We start from the raw sequence: 22243 nt of genomic DNA, 5'->3' as shown, positions 1-22243 counted from the left end.
TGTTTGGTCATTATGAGGTATTCTGGGTAGATTGATGAGGAATAAATACATGTAATCCATTTTAGAACAAAGCTGTAATGTAAAAAAAAAAAAAAAAGGAAAAAGTGAAGGAGTTTATATACTTTCCGAATGCACTGTATACTACCTGAGGTGCTTTCAAGTGGCTTGAATTTTTTTTAGACATTGCACTCATCTGAACATGATGAAGCCTACTATCCTTTCCATACGCCAGATATTTTCATGAACTTCTCATAAATTCAAATTCATTGATTCAGTGCTGCTGTTGCTTTGGTCTGAAACTTTGAGATAACCAAGCCCCATTCATTTAATATACCATTTGGAAATGTGTCATTATGAAATAAATGTGTCATTATGAAATGAGTACCTTGAAAGAAAGAAATGTGGCATTATGAAATAAAAGACCCATAAATAAATAAAAGTAGTAATTTGAAAAACCTATTTATTTATATATTGACACATGTACATATTTATATTTACATGTATTTATATATTTATGGACTCATACTCATGTTTTTCAGGATTTATTTCATAGACATATTTCTTTATTTAATATTGACTTAAATGGCATTCCATAGGTCACTACCGGTTTCCGTAAAACGAGTAATAAATTTTTACTCCAGCTGGTGGGTGTGACTTGAAGCAATGAGTGACCTAGCTTTTCCCAAACCACCCTAAACATTACCGTTCTCCTAGCAGCAGGATATTATGCTGGCAGCACTAACTCAGATTTCTTTTTTCAAAATAAAAGCTTTCATCGAAATACATTGCAATGTCCTTAATTGTGTAAAATAATCTTGAATTGTATTCAAAAGCAAGTGTTATATTTTTCTTAAAGCAAAAGAATAATGATTAGAAACAAACATGTTTATATATATATATATATATATATATATATATATACATAAAAATAATTTAGAAGAATATTGGAACTGAAATTAAACAGATGAAGTACAGGCTGGATTGTAACCTACTGTATATTGCCAGTGCAAGACCATACCTGAATTAGGCATATGCAAATTGCCTTATAAAAAAAGACTAGATGTTGTGCCAAATTCAGGTATAGAATTGTGCACATTTTATGCTTTATTATTGTGGTTTAAATAATTTCATTTTAACCCTATATAGTCTATTATTAGTTTTTTGCATTCATTAGAAAACATTTTAGAAATGTCCTATCTTTACACTTTGCCATCTTTTGAACGAATAGGCTTTATGCACAAGCGTATGGACGAACTTCCGCTTTAGCCAGATGTTGGCATATCATTTTCTGGTTTACTTAAGGCGATCACCCTCGTCGCCCACAATTTCAGGATTTAGTAGATGTCTCCAAGACTTGCCTAAAATAAGCATTAGTGATGTCCATCGAATTGTTGATGCCTGGTCCCCTGCTCCAACAAGCAAGTGGAACAAGGGATTCAAACTCTACGTATCGAGTTATCTGCACAACTACGAGGGTAAGTAGTTTACTGTGGTGTGCCAGCCGGCTATTGGCTAAGCTAGTTAGCTACGTGTTCCTTTTTAATGTAGTATTAGGCAGGACAATAAAACGCATAAAAATTCACCCTAGCCTCAAAAACGGCAAAAGAATGCTGGCTGAGCTGGAACGCTAGCGCGTCCCCATAGCAAGTGAATTGAAACAAACCTTCGTTCAGCCTCTTCTAACCTGAATGAAGCTTAAAATTCCATAGCCTCAAAAAACCACCAAAACAAAGGTATCCTCTTTTATTTTACTACTGTAACTTCATTTCACAACGAAACAGAAAAATAACAACTAGCATAGGAGGTAAACATCTGGTCCTATATGGTATTAATTGCGCTTAAACCTGCGTTTAAGTATATAAATAATCGCCTTTTCTGACTATTTCTAGTCTAGCGTTTGAAGTCATTGAATGGCGCAAGACATATTTCATTAAAAATAGGACATTCTCCTGATTAAAATGATGCCCCACTTGAAAACTTAAATGATGCCCCACCTTGAAACTTAAATGAGTCATGTACATTATATTTAATTTTTTTCGTACAACAGCATCACTCATCTTGTTGTGAGTTTAGGTGTTTACTAATGCGGATGAGTATTAGTAAGTAAACCGGAAACTGCAATACCGACTTCTAGACAAAAGCGGAAGTTTGTCACTACGCTGGTGCACAGAGTCTATTATACACAATGCTATATATTGACATTTGCGCTTTTATTCTGAAGGTTTACTCATTACAATACGATTATAACGTCATCGTTAGTGCTGCTGGCAGAATACTAGTAACCTAAACCGTTCCTGTTTTTAATTAACCTGGTGGTTCAGTAGATTGTAAATTCCGTTACTTTGACCGTTCCAGTACATAACGAACTTCGTTCAATAACGAAACAGGTGGTTCCGTACAAGTACTTGAGGAACGTAGCCCAGGTTCAACAATACAAAATAGAACGCGTGGCAAACATCCAAAAGAACTGAACACATCTCATGCTTGCCATAACAACTTTGTTACCGCAACAGGACGGCTAGAAGGTTAACGCGGTAACTTCGAGTATCACTGTCTGTCTCAGGTACGTTCTATTGTCAAATCTGATAGATCAATTTAGATCTGACATACCTAGACTAGACAAGAACTGTGACAGACATGCATATGTCGATGTTGCTGGCAGGTGCCTATATACCACACTGCTCGTTACACCAACTTTACAATGCACTACCACTACTGGCTTGCTGTTTAACTGTGTGTCAACGTGTCGCTGTCTCAAGTAATTTGTATAGCTAGTATTATTGCTAAGTTATATCATGAGTCATCACATACGGTAGGTTGCTAGTGCTAACAATATTAACCTAACAGCTGTTCAGACTGTGTTGATAGCTCTGCTAACTTAGCTTAGATAGACACTATGTAGCTGGCTAAATCAACAAATTTGCAACACATATTCTGATCTTTTTGTAATCTGTGCTTGCTGCGTAAACGTTTTGTCCCGTCTGGCTTTGATGGCTTTGTTCTATTGCAAAATTGAGACAATCTAATCAAATGTTTTGACCACTCTATGACCGGTTGCTGGAAGCAACAACACAAATACTGTAGTTGAGAAATGTTTTATGGATAAACTTGTGTGACGCATTGTCTTACTAGTAGATCTTGTGGCGTATGACTGTTATTATTTCACAACGACCCCATGATCTGCTGTGTTGTAGCCAACATTAAATACGAAGATGAATTAGATTGTACCGAATTTCACAGCAAGGCTAAATCTTTATGGACATGGAAAAAAAATGTGCCTACACTTTCCAAACACTTGAACTAACACAATGTTATTTTGTGATACAATGTGTTTCCTTTAGCTCGTGTGATGGCGTCCCTGTGGCATATACAGCCCCGGCAGGTGAACAATGGTAGTGCGACCTACGATAACAGCAGTTGTTTCAGTGCCACAGAAAGCACTGTCCTCAAGGGAGTGAGCTTCGGGGGGGTGCATGTCGTACTGCTGCTGGACTTCATCGTCTTTTTGGTGCGTTTGTAATCTGTCTATATTATGTTTGTGTGTTCCTGTTTTACTGAGTGAGGACCTAATGTTAGGTTATTGAAGTTAATGTTTGCGTTAGGTAGAATAGTTAAAATTTGATAGTAAAAGCTGCATGTGTGTGCATTCAAAATGTGCCTCACCTGACCCTAATTCTCATATGACCACACATTATAGGTGATTCCAAACCTCATGGGACAGTGTTGCACTGCACAACATTAATCTATGTCCTCGTTATGTTCTTGTATGCCGGCCTCAGGTGTTGCTGGGCCTCTTCTCCATCATCAGGAGGAGGTTGTGGGACTACGGGCGCCTGGCACTGATGTCCGACAGTGAAGGGTCAGTCATGATATCATATTCAGAATAACTTCCTGTTGAAACGTGGGGGAAAAAAACACCTGAAGGCATAAGAGTAGAGCTGGGAAGACAGACCACTGATTGTGGATATTTACTGATATTGTTCAATACAAAGTAGCCTGTCCTAAATGTGGAGTTGAAATAGAGCTAGATTGTAACTAGGATTGCACGATATTGGAAATAACTGACATTGCGATATTTAGTTTTTCTGTTAAATTAATATTTTGTTCCTCGCTCATCATTTCATCACGCCGCAAAAAGAGCCTGCATGTCAACTAAGTGCAGCAATGAACCCTGTTTAAAATAATAACAATAATAATAATAATGAACTGTGTATCCAATAACCCATAAATCAGAGTAAATTCTTATGTCAGACAGATATAATGCTAGTTTTCCATTAAAAAAAAAAATATATATTGTAGACTGATATGTTTACCTTACTAAATCACACGTTCTGCGATGTGACTATTGCGTACATCGCAATTTCGATGCTGAAACAATATATTGTGCAGCCCTAGTTGGAACTTTAAAATTGGTAGGGTTTCAGAAGTGGAGAGCAGCCCAACCATCTGTGTAGGAGGGCCAACACACCAGAGGTGGCAGAAGAAATAGCGGAGTGGCATAGTGATTTGGTAGAACCTGGGATGGTTGAACAACAGAGATATGATGGTGCCAAATAACTAGTTGTTTTGAGAGGGCCTAGAACCAAGCCTTATGTGACATCAGTGTTAAGGCCTTAGAGAAGAAACAGAATGAGATGAAAGGACTTGCTGTGAGATATTTTGACAAACTGCAATTAGTTTGAGGTGTAGGAAAGGTTGTGTTCAAAAGAGGAGTGGAAAAAAAAGACGTGTAAAGACCTGAGTCAAAGGCAGACTTTGGTAGGTTAAAGTAACCAGGAAACTAGCTAATTAGTGTGTCAAGCCTATGGAGGAAGTATCCAAGGGCAACAGGAAGTAAACTTTTTTTTTTTTTGTTCAGTAAAAGAATGTAGCAAATTCTATCATAATGAATGCAATTAGTCATCAGTTAATTCCATAAATGTTTTCATGATTAATGCAATCATCGGTTCTACAGATTTATTTTAGACCTATAATGCTGCCAACTTGTAGTTGTCTCTGCATGTGTGATGCAAACAGTTGTTGGTCTGAGCACTAAGCTGGAGGATGGCATACAAATCCTGTCAGTGATCTTTCTGTAGGAGTTGTTAATGCCAGCTGCTCAAAGTAACAATTTAATTGAATTAATCTCTCCTGTATCATGTAGTCAGTAAAAATGTAAGCTAAAAAGCAGTTGTGAAATACACACCACAAAATTGCAACAATCTTAATCTTTAATGGAATGGTGATATTAACAAAATTTAAAATGGACATTCACTGGTTAGTGAGGGAGTAGAGAAAATCTTCACTTTGGAGAACCTACTAGCCCTGTGCCACCACTCATTCCACTCCCATATACATTGAGCCAGACCTCGTCTTTAGACCTCAGTAGGTGCAGGGATTATCTGCCAGAAAGTGTCCCACGATACCTCGGGAACACTGGTGTCAAACCGATTCCAACGAGGCCCTGGTGTATGCTGGTGATTATTCCTGTAGTGGTAATGATGACTATGCACATTAACAACGTATTGCTGTTCCAGCCCGTAGAACCGAACCACAGAGACCCATATCCCCGAAATGAGTGCTGTCATAGGTGACCACATCCATATTCCTTTTCATTTCACATGAGATGTGACTGTCTGGCTCAGTTATGTTATGTTAGTTTATCTGATGTTAGTCTTGGTGTGTGTGTACTGACCAGCCCTCTGCCTGTGCCCTTCACCTGGGAAATGTGCGTGCGCATGCGTGCGTGTTTGCATGTGTGCGCCCTTCACAACCAAAAGTCTGAGGCAATTGGTCAGATGCTTGATTAAGTCCTAGGTCTATATGTTTTAAGAGATGAGATTGGAAACTGAGCAACAAGCTCCACTGTCTTTTAAAATGACCAGCAAATCTATGGGTTAAACCGACACCTTCCAAAATGTGAATGCTTCTAAAAAAAATATTAAAATAAACACCAATTCAAGATTATCCTGTTCATTCAGCACATTTTTCATTATATACATTTTCGTCCTTGGCTATAGACAAATTCAGTCTATAGAGAAGTTATTGACTATCCTGCCGCCCTGCCTGGATGATCATGACCTTTCTCCCTGTGTTCTAGATTCAGTGAGACGTCGAACCACCCCTACGGGAGGATGTCATCCTGTGTATCTAACACAGAGGAGCCCGAGCACGAAATGGTGCGTGAGAGGTTGGGATCGTCGTCGTCTTTACCCTCACCGCCCGTTTTCTACTCTTATTAATCTCCTACGTCCTCCTTTTGTCGTCCCTCTAGGGTTTCTGCTCCTGGCTGCCCTTCATCATCAGAATGGAGTGAGTGTTAACGGGTGTGGGTGTGATGCCTGGGGAAGCGCCAGGGCCCGCTCACTGCGCGTGTGTTCAATGTGTTTGTCTCTGTGCAGCGAGGAGATGGTGAAGGCGCGGTGCGGTATTGACGCGGTCCACTACCTGTCCTTCCAGCGTCACCTGATCGTCCTGCTGGTACTGATCACCGTCGCCTCTGTGGCTGTCATCCTGCCTGTCAACCTGTCTGGTAACCTGCTGGGTGGGTGTGATAGACTGTGTCAACAAGTCCTAAACACTGTGTCAACACCATGCTAATGCAAGCACTGCAATGGGAGCCCTCACTGCCCAGCAGTGTTTCCCTGTTAAAGTACCAGCAATTGCGTAAAGATTCACCCAAGTAATCATAGTACTTTCTGTACTATAATGTAACAGATTTATGAACAACTGTTTAAACTAGGGCCGCACGATATATCGTTTCAGCATCGACCTTGCGATGTAGGCATCCGCAATAGTCGCATCGGAGAACGTGTGATTTAAGTAAGGTAACATATATGAGCCTACAATATTTTTTTTTTCAAATGGAAAACTAGCATTATATCTGTCTGATATAAGGTAATTTACTCAAATGTATGGGTTATTGGATACACAGTTAATTATAAAAATAAAAAGGAGTTTGTTGCTGCACGTGGTTGACATGCAGGCTCTGCATGCATGTGATGAAATGAAAAGCGAGGAACAGGCAAAAAAGGCCGAAATTGAGAATTTGTTTGCAAAAAGAAATGCATCGTCAATTATGGAAATATTTCGGCTACAGACAGGATGTTGTTGTAGTCCAAAAACAGGTACTTTGTCGAGAGTCCCTTGCAATTGTTGCCACAACACGACCAATTTGTTTGATAATTAAAGGCGGCACCATAAATGTTCGTATCATGAGTGCAAAGCGTCTCAATGTCGTCCAAAGCAAAAACACCATGTAAGGTTCCAAACGGCAGAGAGAAATCACATATTCAATAACATTTCACGTCGCCAAAGACATGGTACCAATAAACACGGTTACCAAAGAGGGTTTTAAAACCATTATCCGGTCGCTTGACAAGCGGTATGTAATGCCGTCACGCAAATATATTTCTCAAGTTGCCATCACAGAGCTGTACGAGAAATGCAAGGCACAAGTTGAAACAGCTGTCGCAAGTGGAATATTACACAGCAACAACAGACTTGTGGTCCAGCCGGACAACGCAGCCCTAAATAAGTCTGACTGTACACTTTATTAATGAGGACTTCCACCAGAAAAGTCGCTGTTTGCAAACTGCATTTTTCCCAGAGGATCATACAAGTGAGAACATCAACAGGGATGAGAGAAGCTTTAGCTGATTGGGGCCTAAATGAGAGTCGTCTAGTCAGTATTACAACAGACAATGCCGCTAACATGGTGAAGGCTGCACCTGAACAAGTGGACCAGATTGCAGTGCTTTGGCCACAGCCTGCATCTTGCAGTTGGTAAGTTATTCCCAATTGCGCATTCTATTTTACTACTGTTGCTATTGCTATACAATCACGGTTACATATTTATTACCTAGCAACTTCTGAAATATAACAATTTTCACAAGTTTCATACATTTTAATTGTAGAGGATGGGGCTGGGGAAGAATGAAACATACAGACTGTCAGGTTAATAGCCAAAGCTCTTTCTGAAGACATCCTGTATTTTTTCATATCGCAATATATATCGCAGAAAAACATATTGCAATGTTATAAGTTATTTCCAATATCGTGCAACCCTAGTTTAAACATAACACTCTCCAAAAGCTAATTGGTCTGCATCTAAGCTGTCGTTTTGTTGCAAAGTGTAACTTTTCCAGTACTAAGAGTATACGTTTCCTCTTTCAATCACATGAGCAACCGCTGATGTGTATCAGTGGAAGTTTCTCTTTCCAATAGAGTGGTGTTACTAACCGCGTTCACAAGATTAACTTCTCGGATCCAAAGATCTGAGATTAACTGTTGCTGTGGAATTTGACATGCACTGGACGCTGTATTTTTTGTTGTTATTGTTGAAAATCAATATCAAATCTTTGAGATGTCAGCTCACAGAATCTAGAATCTACATGGGGTTGGCCACGAATCAGACCCATATTGATACAACCGATTTAAAAAGCATGCGTTTTTCCCTCGCATGCCCAATAAATGCATTTTAATTCAATGTTAACATTTTCATGTGTTTTTTTTTTTTGTTTAACCTTATCTGTCTAATACATGGTTTTCAGTCTACTCTTTGTCTATAACTATAACCAGGACACTCCTAGTTTGAAATTTCAATACAAGAAGGGAAGGGTGTGTGTATTAGGTTTGGCATGATCACTCGTTGTGTTGCTTTAGCTAACTAGCTGGATACACCAGTGTTATTAGTAAAAGGAGGCGATAAATCGAACTAGTCATTAAGTGGAGGAATGTAAAACGCCCAACGCCCGTACACTACACAACAGCAAAGTACGGGAAAACACAACCTCATCAATTTCAATGAAAGGAAATCCGTGAGAAAGCAAATGGTAATGTTATAGAAAGCCTATTATATTGTTTTGCCAAGTATGACTGAGAACAAATTCACAATATCAACAACCTGGGAGCATATTGGGTTGACAATTTACCTTGCCTGCTCGGGGATTCGATCTGGTAACCTTTTGGTTATAGTTTGGATGCTCTAACCTATAGATCAGAACACCGATAGATGACAACCAGTTTCATTTCACTCTTCCTTATCCCATACTACCATTGTAGCCCATGCTTACATTAGCTAAATGGCTATAATGTAATTCGCTGGCAGTCACAATAAATATAAATAGCTAGCCAAACACACTTCACACAGCCAGCACAAGCAGCTGCTGCATAGAAGTTAATCCATGCAGCAGCTGGTTAAACTTTGCCTCTGTTTTGGCTATCATGTTTCAATGACATGCACAGTTCCTGTCTGACTGTACACAATGTGTCCATCTCATACTGTTCCAGTGCATCGCGCTCATCTCAATATCTCCCGTGCTGCATGTAACAACATTTTGTTTTCCCTTTAAAGCATACTGTAGCTATGCAGTATATTTAATGGTTCTATTGTTTCAATTGTGGAGTCGCAAACAAACGGCCTAACAACATGTTTCTCTGTTCTGATCACATCTCACTTACAGAGATTTCACAGTGTGATATTTTTCAGGAAATGACCCATACAACTTCGGAAGGACAACTGTGGGTAACCTTCAGAAGGAGTAAGTGTGTGTGTGTGTGTGTGTGTGTGTGTGTGTGTGTGTGTGTGTGTGTGTGTGTGTGTGTGTGTGTGTGTGTGTGTGTGTGTGTGTGTGTGTGTGTGTGTGTGTGTGTGTGTGTGTGTGTGTGTGTGTGTGTGTGTGTGCGTGCGCATGCGCGTGAGTCCCTGTGTGTGTGTGCAGTGTGTTTCTGTTTATTGGCTATCAAGTTCCTTGACAGGGGTTCCTTGTTGACTGAAAATGTGTTTTTTGATATCCGCAGTGATGACCTTCTGTGGCTACACACAGTGTTTGCAGTCATCTACCTCATTCTCACAGTGTTACTGTTGAGACGACACACCTCCCAGATGAAGGGCATGGGCAGAGGGCTGGTCAGTACACACACACCTCCCAGATGAAGGGCATGGGCAGAGGGCTGGTCAGTACACACACACCTCCCAGATGAAGGGCATGGGCAGAGGGCTGGTCAGTACACACACACCTCCCAGATGAAGGGCATGGGCAGAGGGCTGGTCAGTACACACACACCTCCCAGATGAAGGGCATGGGCAGAGGGCTGGTCAGTACACACACAGACACACCTCCTAGATGAAGGGCATTGATGGAAGGCTGGTCAGTACACACACACACACACACACACCTCCCAGATGAAGGGCATGGCCAGAACTCGTGTTCTTCCCCTCACTAGTAGTTAGTTCTGATGTGTGTGTGTGTGCGTGTGTGTGTGTGCGTGTGTGTGTGTGCGCGCGTGTGTGTGCGCATGTGTGCTCGCACGCTTATCTCCCCATCTACAGTCCAGAAACACCCTGTTTGTGTGTTCCATCCCCAAAGACGCCAGTGAAGAGGGCGTCAGGACCCACTTTACGTAAGTAACCCGTACCATTCTCCCAGAATAGGGGACTCACCCTGTCTACAAACCCACCTGTAGTATCTCTGTCTGTCTTCACCATGGAGACAATGTAGACTAGTGGACGGACCTTCAATCTCCTGTCCCTCTGGCCTTTATTGCAGTGAGGCCTATCCTACCTGCCATGTGAGCGACGTTCACCTGACCTACGATGTGGCCGCGCTGATACACTTGGACAAGGAGAGGTCTGGTCCTTGCCCAACCGCCCCGGCGACTCCTCATGGCCGCAGTGCAGAAATGGACTCCTCTTCAGAGTTGTATTCCTACGCTTCTTCTGAGTCCTGTTGTTTCTCTCCTCCCTCAGGAAGCGAGCGGAGAAAAACCTGCGCTTCTACTTGCGGGTCGAGGAGCGTGACGGGAGGAGAGAGGTGATCAACCCCCGCCTGTGTGGTCACCTCTGCAGCTGCTGCCGCCCCCGCAACTGTCAGGAGGTGAGATGGGCCGTACCAGGGGAGAGGGGCGGGGGTCTGGGCTGGGATGGGCCGTACCAGGGGAGAGGGGCGGGGGTCTGGGATGGGGTGGGCCGTACCAGGGGAGAGGGGCGGGGGTCTGGGATGGGGTGGGCCGTACCAGGGGAGAGGGGCGGGGTGGGGTCTGGGCTGAGATGGGCCGTACCAGGGGAGAGGGGCGGGGTTGGCGTCTGGGCCGAGTTGGAGGCAGTGAATGTAGGGGAAGTTCAGCTGTGAGGCTGGGTTGGTGTACTGAGAAGGCGTTTCAGTCTGATGGAAGGAATTTGTCTGACATTTCACACACAGATAATACTCTCTTGTTCCAACGGTACTGCTTGTGTTTGTAGAGTGTGATATTCACATGTAAGCATGTTCTGGAGAGCTTACAGTATTACTGTCATGTTTTGTACGCATGTTAGTGAAATGTGTGGATGTATGTGTTTATGTAAAGTATCAGAGTAATGTGTTTTCTGTATTTCTAGGTAGATGCCATAGATTACTACAGTGACCAGGAGAAAAGCCTGTTGGAGGAGGTGGAGAGGCAGAAAGAGTTGGTTCCTCAGCACCCTCTAGGGATGGCATTCGTTAGCCTGCAGTCAGAGGCAATGGCCACATAGTGAGTGTCCCTCTTCTGGGTGGGACTGGCTGGACGGATGGGACAGACCTTTACTGGGTGTCCAATCTCAAACACATTTAGAAAAACATGAACAATGAACAGCCATTGGTCAATTAAAATGTTATGTAGATTATCCTCTAAGAACAACTACCTTCTACGTTTGGTTCTGCTCGTGTTATGTTAATTTTGCTGTTTGAGACCTGCAGAACATTTGTAGCAAGCAAAAGAAATGTTGATGATCAAGTCTCTACAAGAAACTTGCAATGTTCTGTCAACAGAGCTTAGTGCTTATTATCGGATTTATAAGGTTACCAAATCTGACTCCTTAGATATAATCCTAATGATATATTATAGAAAAACCCCACTGAACAATTCAGGGCTTGAAAATGATTTTTGTCTGGGTTAAAGTTATCTAACAATACAGCAAGTGAAAATATCATTACCAAACTAGTTTTCCCCTACCTTCATCCTGCCTATTATATAGGAGACATTATTTTCCACTCTCAGATTGTCTCTTGGTAGTTTGTAACCATTCTCTGCCTTGGAAAGCAAAAGGGGTGATGACATTTGTTCCAACAAGAACACAAACATTGCATTGATAGCTATATGCCAACCGCAGTTATTGTTGATGTATCCATTTTCTTAAGTAATGTTAAATAGACCGGATGATTGACAGCTGTCACTCACCCTCAGCATTCTGAAGGACTTCAACGCCCTGGACTGCGGAGGCAGGGGCAGAGCCGTGGGCAGTGGGTGTGGCCGGGAGCCCCAGCCTTCGTCCAATAGCGCGGCTCTGAAAGTGAGACACTGGAGGGTTGACTATGCCCCTCATCCCAAAAACGTTTACTGGTGAGTCCCATCCCTTATCGGCTGTGTGCTGTATGACGACGATGGTTCAGTACGTCCTGCTACGTTGATTACACCCATTCCTCCCTCCCTCCCCGCCTCCCCCAGGGAGAACTTGTCAGTGCAGGGCTTCCGCTGGTGGTTCCGATGCCTGCTGCTCAACTTCTTAGTCTTCCTTCTCCTCACCTTCCTCACCACCCCGTCCATCGTCATCAGCACCATAGACAAGTTCAACGTCACCAAGCCCATCTATTACCTCAACGTGAGTCAACGGTTGCATCTATTTGGGCCACTGCTTTTTGTAGAGGGTTTCCGGGCCGTGGGTAGTGCCCTATGTCCGTGATAGGACGAGTCCAAACACTCCCGCCAGCTGGCGTCGAGGTCCGCGGGTGTGGTGACGGCCCGGTGGTGGGAGTAAAGCTGTGCGGTTGGATGAAGTGCTCCGTTGTTCTAATGCATTTGTTGGTGTGTGGCAGAGCGCCGTGGTCAGCCAGTTCTTTCCCACACTACTGCTTTGGACCTTCTCTGCCCTACTGCCCACCGTAGTGTATTACTCAACTCTGGGAGAGTGTCACTGGAGCAGGTACACACACAGACAGACTCACACACACACACACACACACACACCGCAACGCAAAGAAACTGTACCTACCTGCTATGTCTGTGTGCCTTAGGTCAAGTGAGCAGTTGAGTATGATGCACAAGCTTTACATCTTCCTCCTGTTCATGGTTCTGATCTTACCCTCTCTTGGACTTACCAGGTAGTCAGTCGCCTTATCATCGTTCCAGATCATTCATTTCATGTCAAAGGACACTTAATGTGATTTTCCCTTAGCAGGACTCCATGCATGGTGTAATGTGATTGTGGCTCTCGGTTCTCTCCTCAGTCTGGCTGTATTTTTCCGCTGGCTGTTCGACAAAAAGTTTCTGGAAGATGGAAAGCTGAGGTTTGAGTGAGTGATCCACAGTTCTGTTTATATCACTTACAGGGTTTTAGGATTGTGTTGGGATCCCCATTACCTACGGTCATACGCCACAACTAATCTTTCTGGGTTAAAAAAAATAAAATACATAAAACATGACATTATACCGAAGTAGACAAGTGCATAAGTAAACAAGTGCAGTACAAAGACAGAACTACATAATTAAAAAATGCAAACAACTGCCGTCCACTTAACTTTTGAGACAATTGTTTTGTTGTTTGCTGACATCCTGCACTCGGGGCCATTGTACCGCAAACAATTGTACAGACCATCATACAAATGTTGTTCTCAGACGAGCAGACAATCAAAACACCTTCCCTTACCCGTTCATTGTCTGCTCTTTCTGTTGCTCTCCTCGCTTTCCCTGCGTCTGTCTCTCTCTCGCTGTCTGTCAACAGGTGTGTGTTCCTGCCTGACCAGGGGGCATTTTTTGTGAACTATGTTATCGCAGCGGCCCTGGTGGGCTCTGGGATGGGGCTTTTGCGGTTGCCAGGGTTACTGCTATACACCATCCGCATGGCATTGGCTCGTTCCGCGGCAGAGAGGAAGTATGTCAAACAGGTGAGAGACTGAGCTCCCGCCTCTATCAATCATACGGGCACATTTTTACATTTATTGGAAATTGCAAAAGGGAATTCAAAGAAAAAGGGAATTCAACAATTTAAACCCTTTATGCAGTACTCCTTGTCATGCTGGAATATAAATCTTCCCCCCTGAGGTCCTGTGCGCTCTGGATCAGGTTTTCTTCAAGGACCTCTGTATTTTTCTGCATTCATAATTCTTTCAATCTTGACCAGTCTTTCAGTCCCTGCTGCTGTGACGTGGCTTGCTCTGAAATTATATAGAGCTTAAATAGGCCGGCGTGTTTTTCTAAATCATTTTCAGTAACAGCTGATGGATACACTAGCTCTTTAACTGTATGTATGAGTAATATCTATCTATTGTAATCGAATCTTAATGTAATCTCTCTGCAAGCTGACGTTAAGGTGAGATGCTGTGTTTTTGTCTACAGAACCAGGCCTATGAGTTTGAGTATGGAGTCATGTACGGTTGGACACTGTGTGTGTTCACTGTCATAATGGCCTACAGCATCACCTGCCCTGTGATCGTGCCTTTCGGTGAGTTGTGGGCCACAAACACTCATGTACGCGTGCGCACTGTTGTCGTCCTTTGGTTAAATTGCCATCTGCCTGTTCAGGTCTGCTGTACCTGATGCTGAAGCACCTAGTGGACAAACACAACCTGTACTTTGCATACCTGCCCGCCCGCATGGACAGACAGGTGCACCTGGGAGCTGTCAATCAAGCCCTGGCCGCGCCCATCATCTGCCTGATTTGGCTCTATTTCTTCTCCGTCCTCCGGACAGGTAGCGTGCCTGGTTGCTCATATACATGGGACACTTATTTATGTGTGTCCGACATGTTTCCCTGGGTTTACGTGTGTGTGTGTGTGTGTTGGGGTCAGGGTTCAAGGCATACACGTCTATCTTCACCTTGGTGGTCCTGTGTCTGACTATTGGCATCTGCATCAGCTACACCTGCTTTGGACACTTCAAGTACCTCAGCCCTCATAACTACAAGGTGAGCTGGGATTCTGTTTGTGTGTGTGCGCGCGCGTGCGCGTGTGTGTGTGCGCGTGTGTGTCTGTGACATCTCACTGTTCTGTCTGCAGGTGAAGGAGGATGAGGATTTGGGGAATGGATCGGCAGACAGCAGCCTGGTCAGTAACAGGTTTATTCCTCTATCATTTATTTCTTGCACTAATGTGTCTTAAAGGGGAGAAGCAGTATGGAGTATTCCCTTCTCCCAGTTCTCTAACAAAAGTCTATTTATGAATTAGTAGCAGCGGAAAAATTTCGCCACCACAGTGAAGTGAACCATTGACAGCAAACGTTGTAATCTGATATTGTCTTAACCTTATTGTTGAATCTAGTTTCTTGGTTCCCCTCACTAGTCTCCACATGCTCAGCGCCTTTCTGTCCGCAGGTCTACCTTCCCAGGGTGCTTAGGACCGATTTCATAGCCTGTGACGACCGAGTTGGGTGTAAAACCCCCCAGTCGTATGGGACCACAGACAGCAGCCCAGCCAATCTGAGCCCTGTAGACGATGAATTGTTGAACCCCTGAACCTGAGACACTGCCCTCTGCTGCAGCCCCCCCAGACCTAAGGTGATGGCACATGTCAGTGGATCCCTGCCCTTTCAATGGCCCTGAAAATGATTCACCCCCTTGGACTTCTCTGCATTTCGTGTCACAACATGAAATCAGAACAGGGTTTTACGTAGAAGTTCTGCCACTGCTCAGCACAAAAAAAGGCCATAATGTCAGAGTGGAAAATAAAAATGTAGAAATGGTTCAATATTAATTCCATCCATTTTACCCACGGTCTCCAAGCTTTCCTTGGGAAGAGAAGCCTCCTCATTGTTCTAGACTGATTCCGTTGTGACATATTCTCTGTGGATGGGACGCGCCACCCTGTCGCTCCGGGGCATGCTTCCGAATGTCAACCCAGTCTGACCCAAGTGAATTGGCCATTTTCACTGCAACAATGGTGAAGCTGTTCGCTATGCTGACTCATTATGTATATCAGGCTGTGGTGCTAGATTGAATCCTGACGGAGTTTAGTGAACTTTTTCACGTCAAACGACACAGTTTATTGTTGTTTACAATATGTTTCATGTAGTTTATCTTATGACCTTCTCTCCTTGATAATCCAAAACAATACAACAGAAGCACAGTTTCAAAAATGTAAATGCCTAACCATTGCCCCACTAGTTGTTGAACATTAGGTTGAAAGACGACTATATAAACCAGTGTTTCTCAACCCTGCTGCGGGGCACTCGCTACCCTGCATGTTTTGGATCTCTCCCTGCTCTGTCCCACCTGATTCAAAGGATCCGCTCATTATCGAGCCCTTCATGAGCTACATCAGGTACGTTAGGGCAGGGAGAGATCTAAAAAAAAATGCAGGACAGGGGGGGCGTCCAGGAGCAGGGTTGTGAAACACTGATATAAACATTCAACATGTGAAGTCTTTGTCCCGCAGGTGTCAGCACTGTGCAGTGAGTTTTTTAAGAGAATGGCCCAATTTGACAGAAGCCCTAAATGCGCTCTGGGGGATATTAAAAGCCTAGGAGATGTTCTTATATACTAACCTGGATTGGTGCTTCTAGAGACAGGTGTATTTTCACCTGAAATAACTGGAAAGACTTTGGACACGGGTGGACTTGTAAAGACAAATATTTGCACCACTGCTCCTTCAGGTGTGTCATAGCAAAGTGTGTGAATTCAAATGCAATCAACTTTTATTGTTTTGTAATTAATTTAGAATGAATTAATTATTTGCAGATTTTATTGTTGACTTTGACAATATTTACTTTTTGTGTTGATCACTGGCAAAAATGTAATGAAACACAATAATATGTGGAAAGGTCCAAGGGTGAATACATTTGGAAGCAACTGTATGTAACATACATCCTTTATTTTCCACTTCATCTGGCCTGCTATGTATCAACAGGCAGGTGAAATTACAGTTGATTCAGTGATTATTTTCAGGAAGGGAGATTCTGCCAAGGCCCCGCCCAGAGATGGGAGTTCCCTCAGGAGCCAAGCCGTCCGTGAGAAATGCCCTAATAGACCAACCTGCAAAGCTTGCGTTGCCCTTAAGAGCTGATTTCACCAAAGACCATCCATGACCATTTTGTCAAGAAGGACCTTCCTGGTGTAACACTGCCTCAGTAAAAACGGCCACACCGGAGACTTTCTCCAAAGACTCTCCTGTCAGAGCAATGGGATTTACAGCCTTAGAAATGCACAACAGATACTGTGAGAAATGCTGATGCCAAAGACAGCTCTTGGCTTCCAATGGATCACTGTCTGTCTTTGCCTTCCTTCTTCTCCTTATGTGCATTTCCGCTGAGTTTAAATTCCCATGCAGTCTTTTGAATAGGTAATCATCACTTTGTTTGACTTGTCACTATGTGTGTTGACATGTTCAGTATCACTCGGTTGAATGTCACTTAATACTTAGGTATTTCCTTTAACGTCCTTTGACTCCTTAAAAGACTCTGTCTGATCGTTCGGGCAGTAGTAAATAATTTTAAAAAATGTCTTTAAACAGCTATTGAACAATAGGGCCTTTGTCATCATTTTCACTTTTTCATAATTGTACTTCAACCTTGTAGGGTAAATTTAAGAAATGTGTTGGAAAATCTCTTTGCACTGGGCTTTAAATGTGTGCTTGATATCCAGAATGACCAACAGAGGGCACTGTTGTTGCATGGCAATTAGTATCCTCCAAACCAGTGGCTTTCAAATTTAGGCCTCAAAGTTGCAGTACTGCTGCTTTTCATCTTATGGATGCCAATTTACTTTCTGATTCAGGCCAACCAATGACAAACAACCATTACAGAGAAAACCAACAATACTGTGCACCTCAACAGCTATAGATTTGAGGAACTGAGAAATTGACTGAGCAATCTTTTTTTTTTATTTTTTGTTTTTTTTACTGCGTTTTATTGCAACCTTCCATTAGAAAGTATTTCAAAAGCAAATTGGCTGTAGGAAGTGTTACCATAGTGCACTAATGATTCATTATTTATTATGTCATTGTTATGGTAAGCAAGAAGCTTAACTTGCCCATGCAAAGGAGTTAGCATCGGTTAAGAATGAAATTGTCTAAGATGTTTTGGGATATTAACAACCCAAAAGCTTTTCTTCATACTTTGCATGTAGGCATATAAATACTGTAAATGTTTAAAAGTTGTAAAGAGTTTTTACAAATACCTTTTCATATTATTTAATGAGTACATTTTAATTTCATTTTTTACTGAATCATGTTTCAAAGAAAAATGTTTTATATTAACCTGATATTTTGAGTAGATTAATCATTGTTAACAATCTATGACAACAACAAAAATATTGAACTGACTAACTGCATTCATTATAAACGGGAGTATTTACTGTGTGTGTGCACATGAACTACATGGAACATTTCAGTGTTATTTTGAACTCTAGTCAAAGGGTTGAAAGTAACTGCCCAAAGAAAATCTCTTTTCTCATAAGTTCAATTTATTACCTAAAATATTGTTGACTCATCCCATACCAGGGCTCTTAAACTCTTGGGTGGCTAGAATACTTTTCGATTTTATTGTTTCTACTTACTAGTTGGACTTATCTAGTGTCCCTGCTCTGAATCTGGTGATGCTGGTCAATTTGAATCACCCATGGGGCTTTTCCGCTTCTGGACAGCTATAGGTACGGTGTTGGGTCAAACCTATACTGGGTTGGTTAGCTTGCTGCCCTTTCTCACCTGGTTGACTAGTTTTTCGAAAATCCTCTTCTAGGAAAAATATTTTTTAGAACAAGCAATTAGTCGAGTAGTTAAATATGGTTAATGAAGTGCTAAGCATTCCAGAAATCTGGGTGGAGGCTTTTCACAGAGCAGAAAGAGAGGGGTTTTGTTATTGGATTAGGATCAGTGTAAGTTCACCTTTGGTTTTGTAGGGAATGAATGGGGCAGAGTGGGAACCATAGCCTGCTGCAAAAGTGGTTCTTAATAGCTTACTAGAAGTGAGTACATCCTGATTTTGTAGTTTCACCATTTGACACATTACTAATTAGCACAGAGGAATACATATATTGTTCTGTTGTCGCAAAAGCCCCTTAAACCCGCAAAACAAACAGTTCAGAAATTCTGGTGAACATGTCTCTGTAGTCATGGTTTGTCATGGAAAAAGACACAACATTACACAGATTTAGTTTGCCAGTACTTTACAAGATTGTGTAACAGTCAGCTCTAGAGACCGGGGAATAACCATTTGGCTTAGTTTTCCATTTCTTGGTTTATTTTTCCATGTCTTGTTTTTTGATGAAGTTCAAGATAAGGCATTCTTTCTTATACTGCTAAGCTGGTCAGCACTGTCTAGGTTCGGCCCATGACTGGGCCGTTGGCTGACATGTGGCTGGGATCTGGAGAAGGCGATTGGCCAGGCATCACCCAGGGTTCAGGTAGGGGCCCTCAGCAGGGACTTCCTTGACTCACTGCAGTCTACTAACTCCACTTTAGTCAGGTCAGGCACTTTGGAGGAAGACGTCAAAATCTCTCCAGAGTTGCTGCGACAAGTGAGGGTTGTAGGTACAGGTGGATGTCATGGAATTGGGTAGGGGATGGAAAAGGGGGGGTGGGGTCAAACAAGGGGCGTGTGTATGGACTTTGTATATATTTTTTTTCCACAGGTGTTCAAGACACGGCCTTATTATGCTGCATAACAATGGAAACACTTCCTGCTTTATGTTAATATTGTGTGCGCGCTTGGGAGTATGAAAAGGTAAATAGGGTGAGGGATCATGAAATGCAACGTCTGTGTACGGGTGCATGCATATTATGGTCTGGCAATAAATGGTGCATTTGATCAAAATGTATCATTGTCATTAGCCTCAGTCAGAATGTATTTGTATATATGCTCTGTAGATGATTGTACTACCACCAAACTGTTGATACTTATCTGGTTGCTACTGTTAGGTTTCGATAGTTCAAATGATAGTCTGTAGATGAGCAAAGCCAGCTGTCCTTGAGGCACCAAACACTTATTTTCATCCTTCTAGTGAAGGACTAATAGAGATCTGGTACACAAGGGGAATGCAATGAACCTGCAGGTAGAACCATAAAACTAGTGTTTCTATCGTCCAGGACCAAAGTTACCTACCCCCCCTGCAGAGAAGATACAGACAGAGTTAAGCCTTGTTGGGTTTGGTAGCTGAACATCCAGTAAATGAGGAAAGAACCTCCAGAGATTAAAGGAAATAAACTCAAGTAACTCATAATTGCAAGAGTGCTAACTACCATTTTAATCTATCTGTATGACACCCACATGCATCAAAACATACATATACACCCACACAAAAGGACAAATCAGTGTTGGGCACCGAGAGCGAGCCTGGGGATGGTAACTGCTCGCAGGAAAGCTGGATTCTGAGGATGACTGAGAGAGCGGATGTTAGTTGTCTGAAGAGATGTCAGAATGTACTGAGTTTAAATGTGCAGCCTGCATGTGTACGTGAGCATTATTGTTGATCGGAAAGGAAAGCACCAGTTGGTTGTCAACTCAGCATAGCAGGAGTAATCTGGAGTTGGAGCAAAGGTGCCTGGGAACCTGTCCACTCCATACCCAACGGTGGTGAAACAGTCCAGACATGACCATGAGGGCCTGACCCTGACCCTACCAGCGGTCAAACGACAGACACGTTGACTTGCTCCAGACCCTGCTAGTTTTGTACTGAGTGTTGGGGTGTGCGAGGGGGTGGCCATGGCTTGGTGATAAAACATGAATTTGGGAAATTGACCAATTCATTTAGTCATACTCCTCCAACCACACACATTCCAGTTGATACTGAAGGGAAAGGAAGCCATTCATTTTGAGTATTGAAACACAGCCCATTGACGTGTTTAATCTGTGGGTGTCGGGCAAGGCAGTATCATTTACCAAAGGGGATCACGGATCAGTTGAGACTGGGCAGCAGTCCTAGTCTGGATCAAGACATTCAACCAACGCTAATCCAGACTTCACTGCTACAAAGTGTGTGTGTGTGTGTGTACATGCAGAAGTGTGTGTACAGTTGCACATGTGCTTATGTACGTGTGTGTATGTGTGAGAGAGAAACCCGTCGAACCCAGGGCACTAACTACAATCTTGGCATTGTATTTTTGTGCTTCGCAAGTAATCTCTCCCTCTCTCTCTTCTCGTTCTTTCCATCTGCACTCTGCTCAGAACGTACCCATGGCCTATGGTGAGATGAAGGGCTGGATTGTTGAAAGGGTATAAACCATGTTAGTTCCATGGGAGGTGTCACTCTTTCTCCATGTCACCGCCATGATCGATGCATCGGACCTTTGACCCCATGAATTTGTTTCGAAACAGAGGTTTCAGCCAATCGAGCGATCGCGCGGCCCGATGCCAACCAATCGGCTGCTATAGAAGCATCGTATTCCACACCTTTTGTCCCTTAGGATTAGTTCCTTGGCAACGCTGGTTGCCTGGGAGGTAAGGTTCCCAGAAGAGTGGGACCACAGCCCACCAACACCAAGTTCGGGGTGGGGGGGGGGTGACATTTAACCCCTACTGATGTTGGGGGTGGGGAAGGGATCAGGAGGGTCAGTAAAAACTGAAGATGCCATAGGAAGATATGTGTTGAAAGTGTGACTGTGATTACATCACTCATGTGCCTGAACAGTCCGCAGAATGTGAACATGGACTGCAACTGTGTTGTGAGTGTTTGAGTGTGTGTGTTCATTCTGCTTTCTGTTCTGTGTGGGGCAAAGTCACCCCACTCGGTCCTTTTGTGTTCCCTGGCTGCAGTCCTGGCCGGGGGGGGGGGGGGGGGGGGCAGGCGGGCAGGCTGCGGGAGGGGCAGGCAGGGGGTGGGGTGTTCGAAGGGGCTCAAGTCTCCAGCCTCCACCAAGACGGTAGCATGTGATTTCAGGCCACTGGGTCCTTTTGTTCTGCAATTACACCAAACCAACAGATCCCTGGAAACAGTAGGGCTCTGCTGTCCTACGGAAGGCATGGGAACAACCAGCCAGAAAAGGGAAAAGAGAAGAGAAAGATTTATGAAAACAATTTGACTCAACGATAATAAAGGTCAGGAGAGGTGTAGGCTGAGCCCAAATCTTTATTGAAGGGCAGAAAGTGATGGATGAGAAGGTAGCGTTCTTTTTCCTAAGTAGCTCTGCCATCATCCTGCTGCCTAATTGGGGCGCTGCTACAGCACTGTACAGACAGTTTCCAGATGTGCAATGCGATTAACATCCTCTTGGGGTCCTGCAAAGAAATACATAACAAAAAGGGCCTGCATTTATTTTATTGTCCATGTTACCTTGTTTGTAGTCTGAATCGGGTTACTGTGCTGCATCATCCCACATTGTTA

The 22243-nt window shown here is 43.1% G+C and overlaps 1 protein-coding gene across 4 annotated transcripts; it reads left to right on the top strand.

Moving 5' to 3' along the window:
- The first annotated feature begins 2270 nt into the window (after window positions 1-2270).
- On the top strand, window positions 2271-18298 carry tmem63a (transmembrane protein 63A). Of its 4 annotated transcripts, none has more exons than XM_029114570.2 (24): window positions 2271-2563; window positions 3342-3508; window positions 3780-3859; window positions 6080-6158; window positions 6254-6291; window positions 6381-6523; window positions 9470-9521; window positions 9781-9889; window positions 10313-10383; window positions 10530-10610; window positions 10730-10856; window positions 11357-11490; window positions 12184-12339; window positions 12445-12598; window positions 12813-12919; window positions 13011-13097; window positions 13224-13289; window positions 13718-13880; window positions 14332-14437; window positions 14518-14685; window positions 14784-14899; window positions 14991-15038; window positions 15305-15487; window positions 16874-18298. In XM_029114570.2, exons 2-23 carry the CDS (start codon window positions 3350-3352, stop codon window positions 15443-15445), a joined length of 2385 nt encoding a protein of 794 aa, XP_028970403.2. In that variant the 5' UTR covers window positions 2271-2563; window positions 3342-3349; the 3' UTR covers window positions 15446-15487; window positions 16874-18298. The 4 variants fall into 4 exon arrangements, with proteins under 4 accessions (XP_028970403.2, XP_028970404.2, XP_028970401.2 ...); XM_029114571.2 differs by having other exon boundaries at window positions 16861-18298; XM_029114568.2 differs by having other exon boundaries at window positions 15305-18298.
- Window positions 18299-22243: the final 3945 nt, after the last annotated feature.

Source organism: Esox lucius, chromosome 18 (assembly GCF_011004845.1).
Source record: "Esox lucius isolate fEsoLuc1 chromosome 18, fEsoLuc1.pri, whole genome shotgun sequence".
Taxonomy (NCBI): Eukaryota; Metazoa; Chordata; class Actinopteri; order Esociformes; family Esocidae; genus Esox; species Esox lucius.
The sequence above is the reverse complement of the archived record's forward strand: the minus strand, read 5'-3'. Positions and strand labels throughout refer to the sequence as shown.

Excerpts from the sequence above, each read along its gene's own strand:
- tmem63a (XM_029114570.2), top strand. The coding sequence starts at position 3,350 with ATGGCGTCCCTGTGGCATATACAGCCCCGGCAGGTGAACAATGGTAGT. Across the intron at positions 9,522-9,780 it reads GTGGGTAACCTTCAGAAGGA|TGATGACCTTCTGTGGCTAC; the intron begins GTAAGTGTGTGT and ends TGATATCCGCAG. Across the intron at positions 10,384-10,529 it reads GGCGTCAGGACCCACTTTAC|TGAGGCCTATCCTACCTGCC; the intron begins GTAAGTAACCCG and ends CCTTTATTGCAG.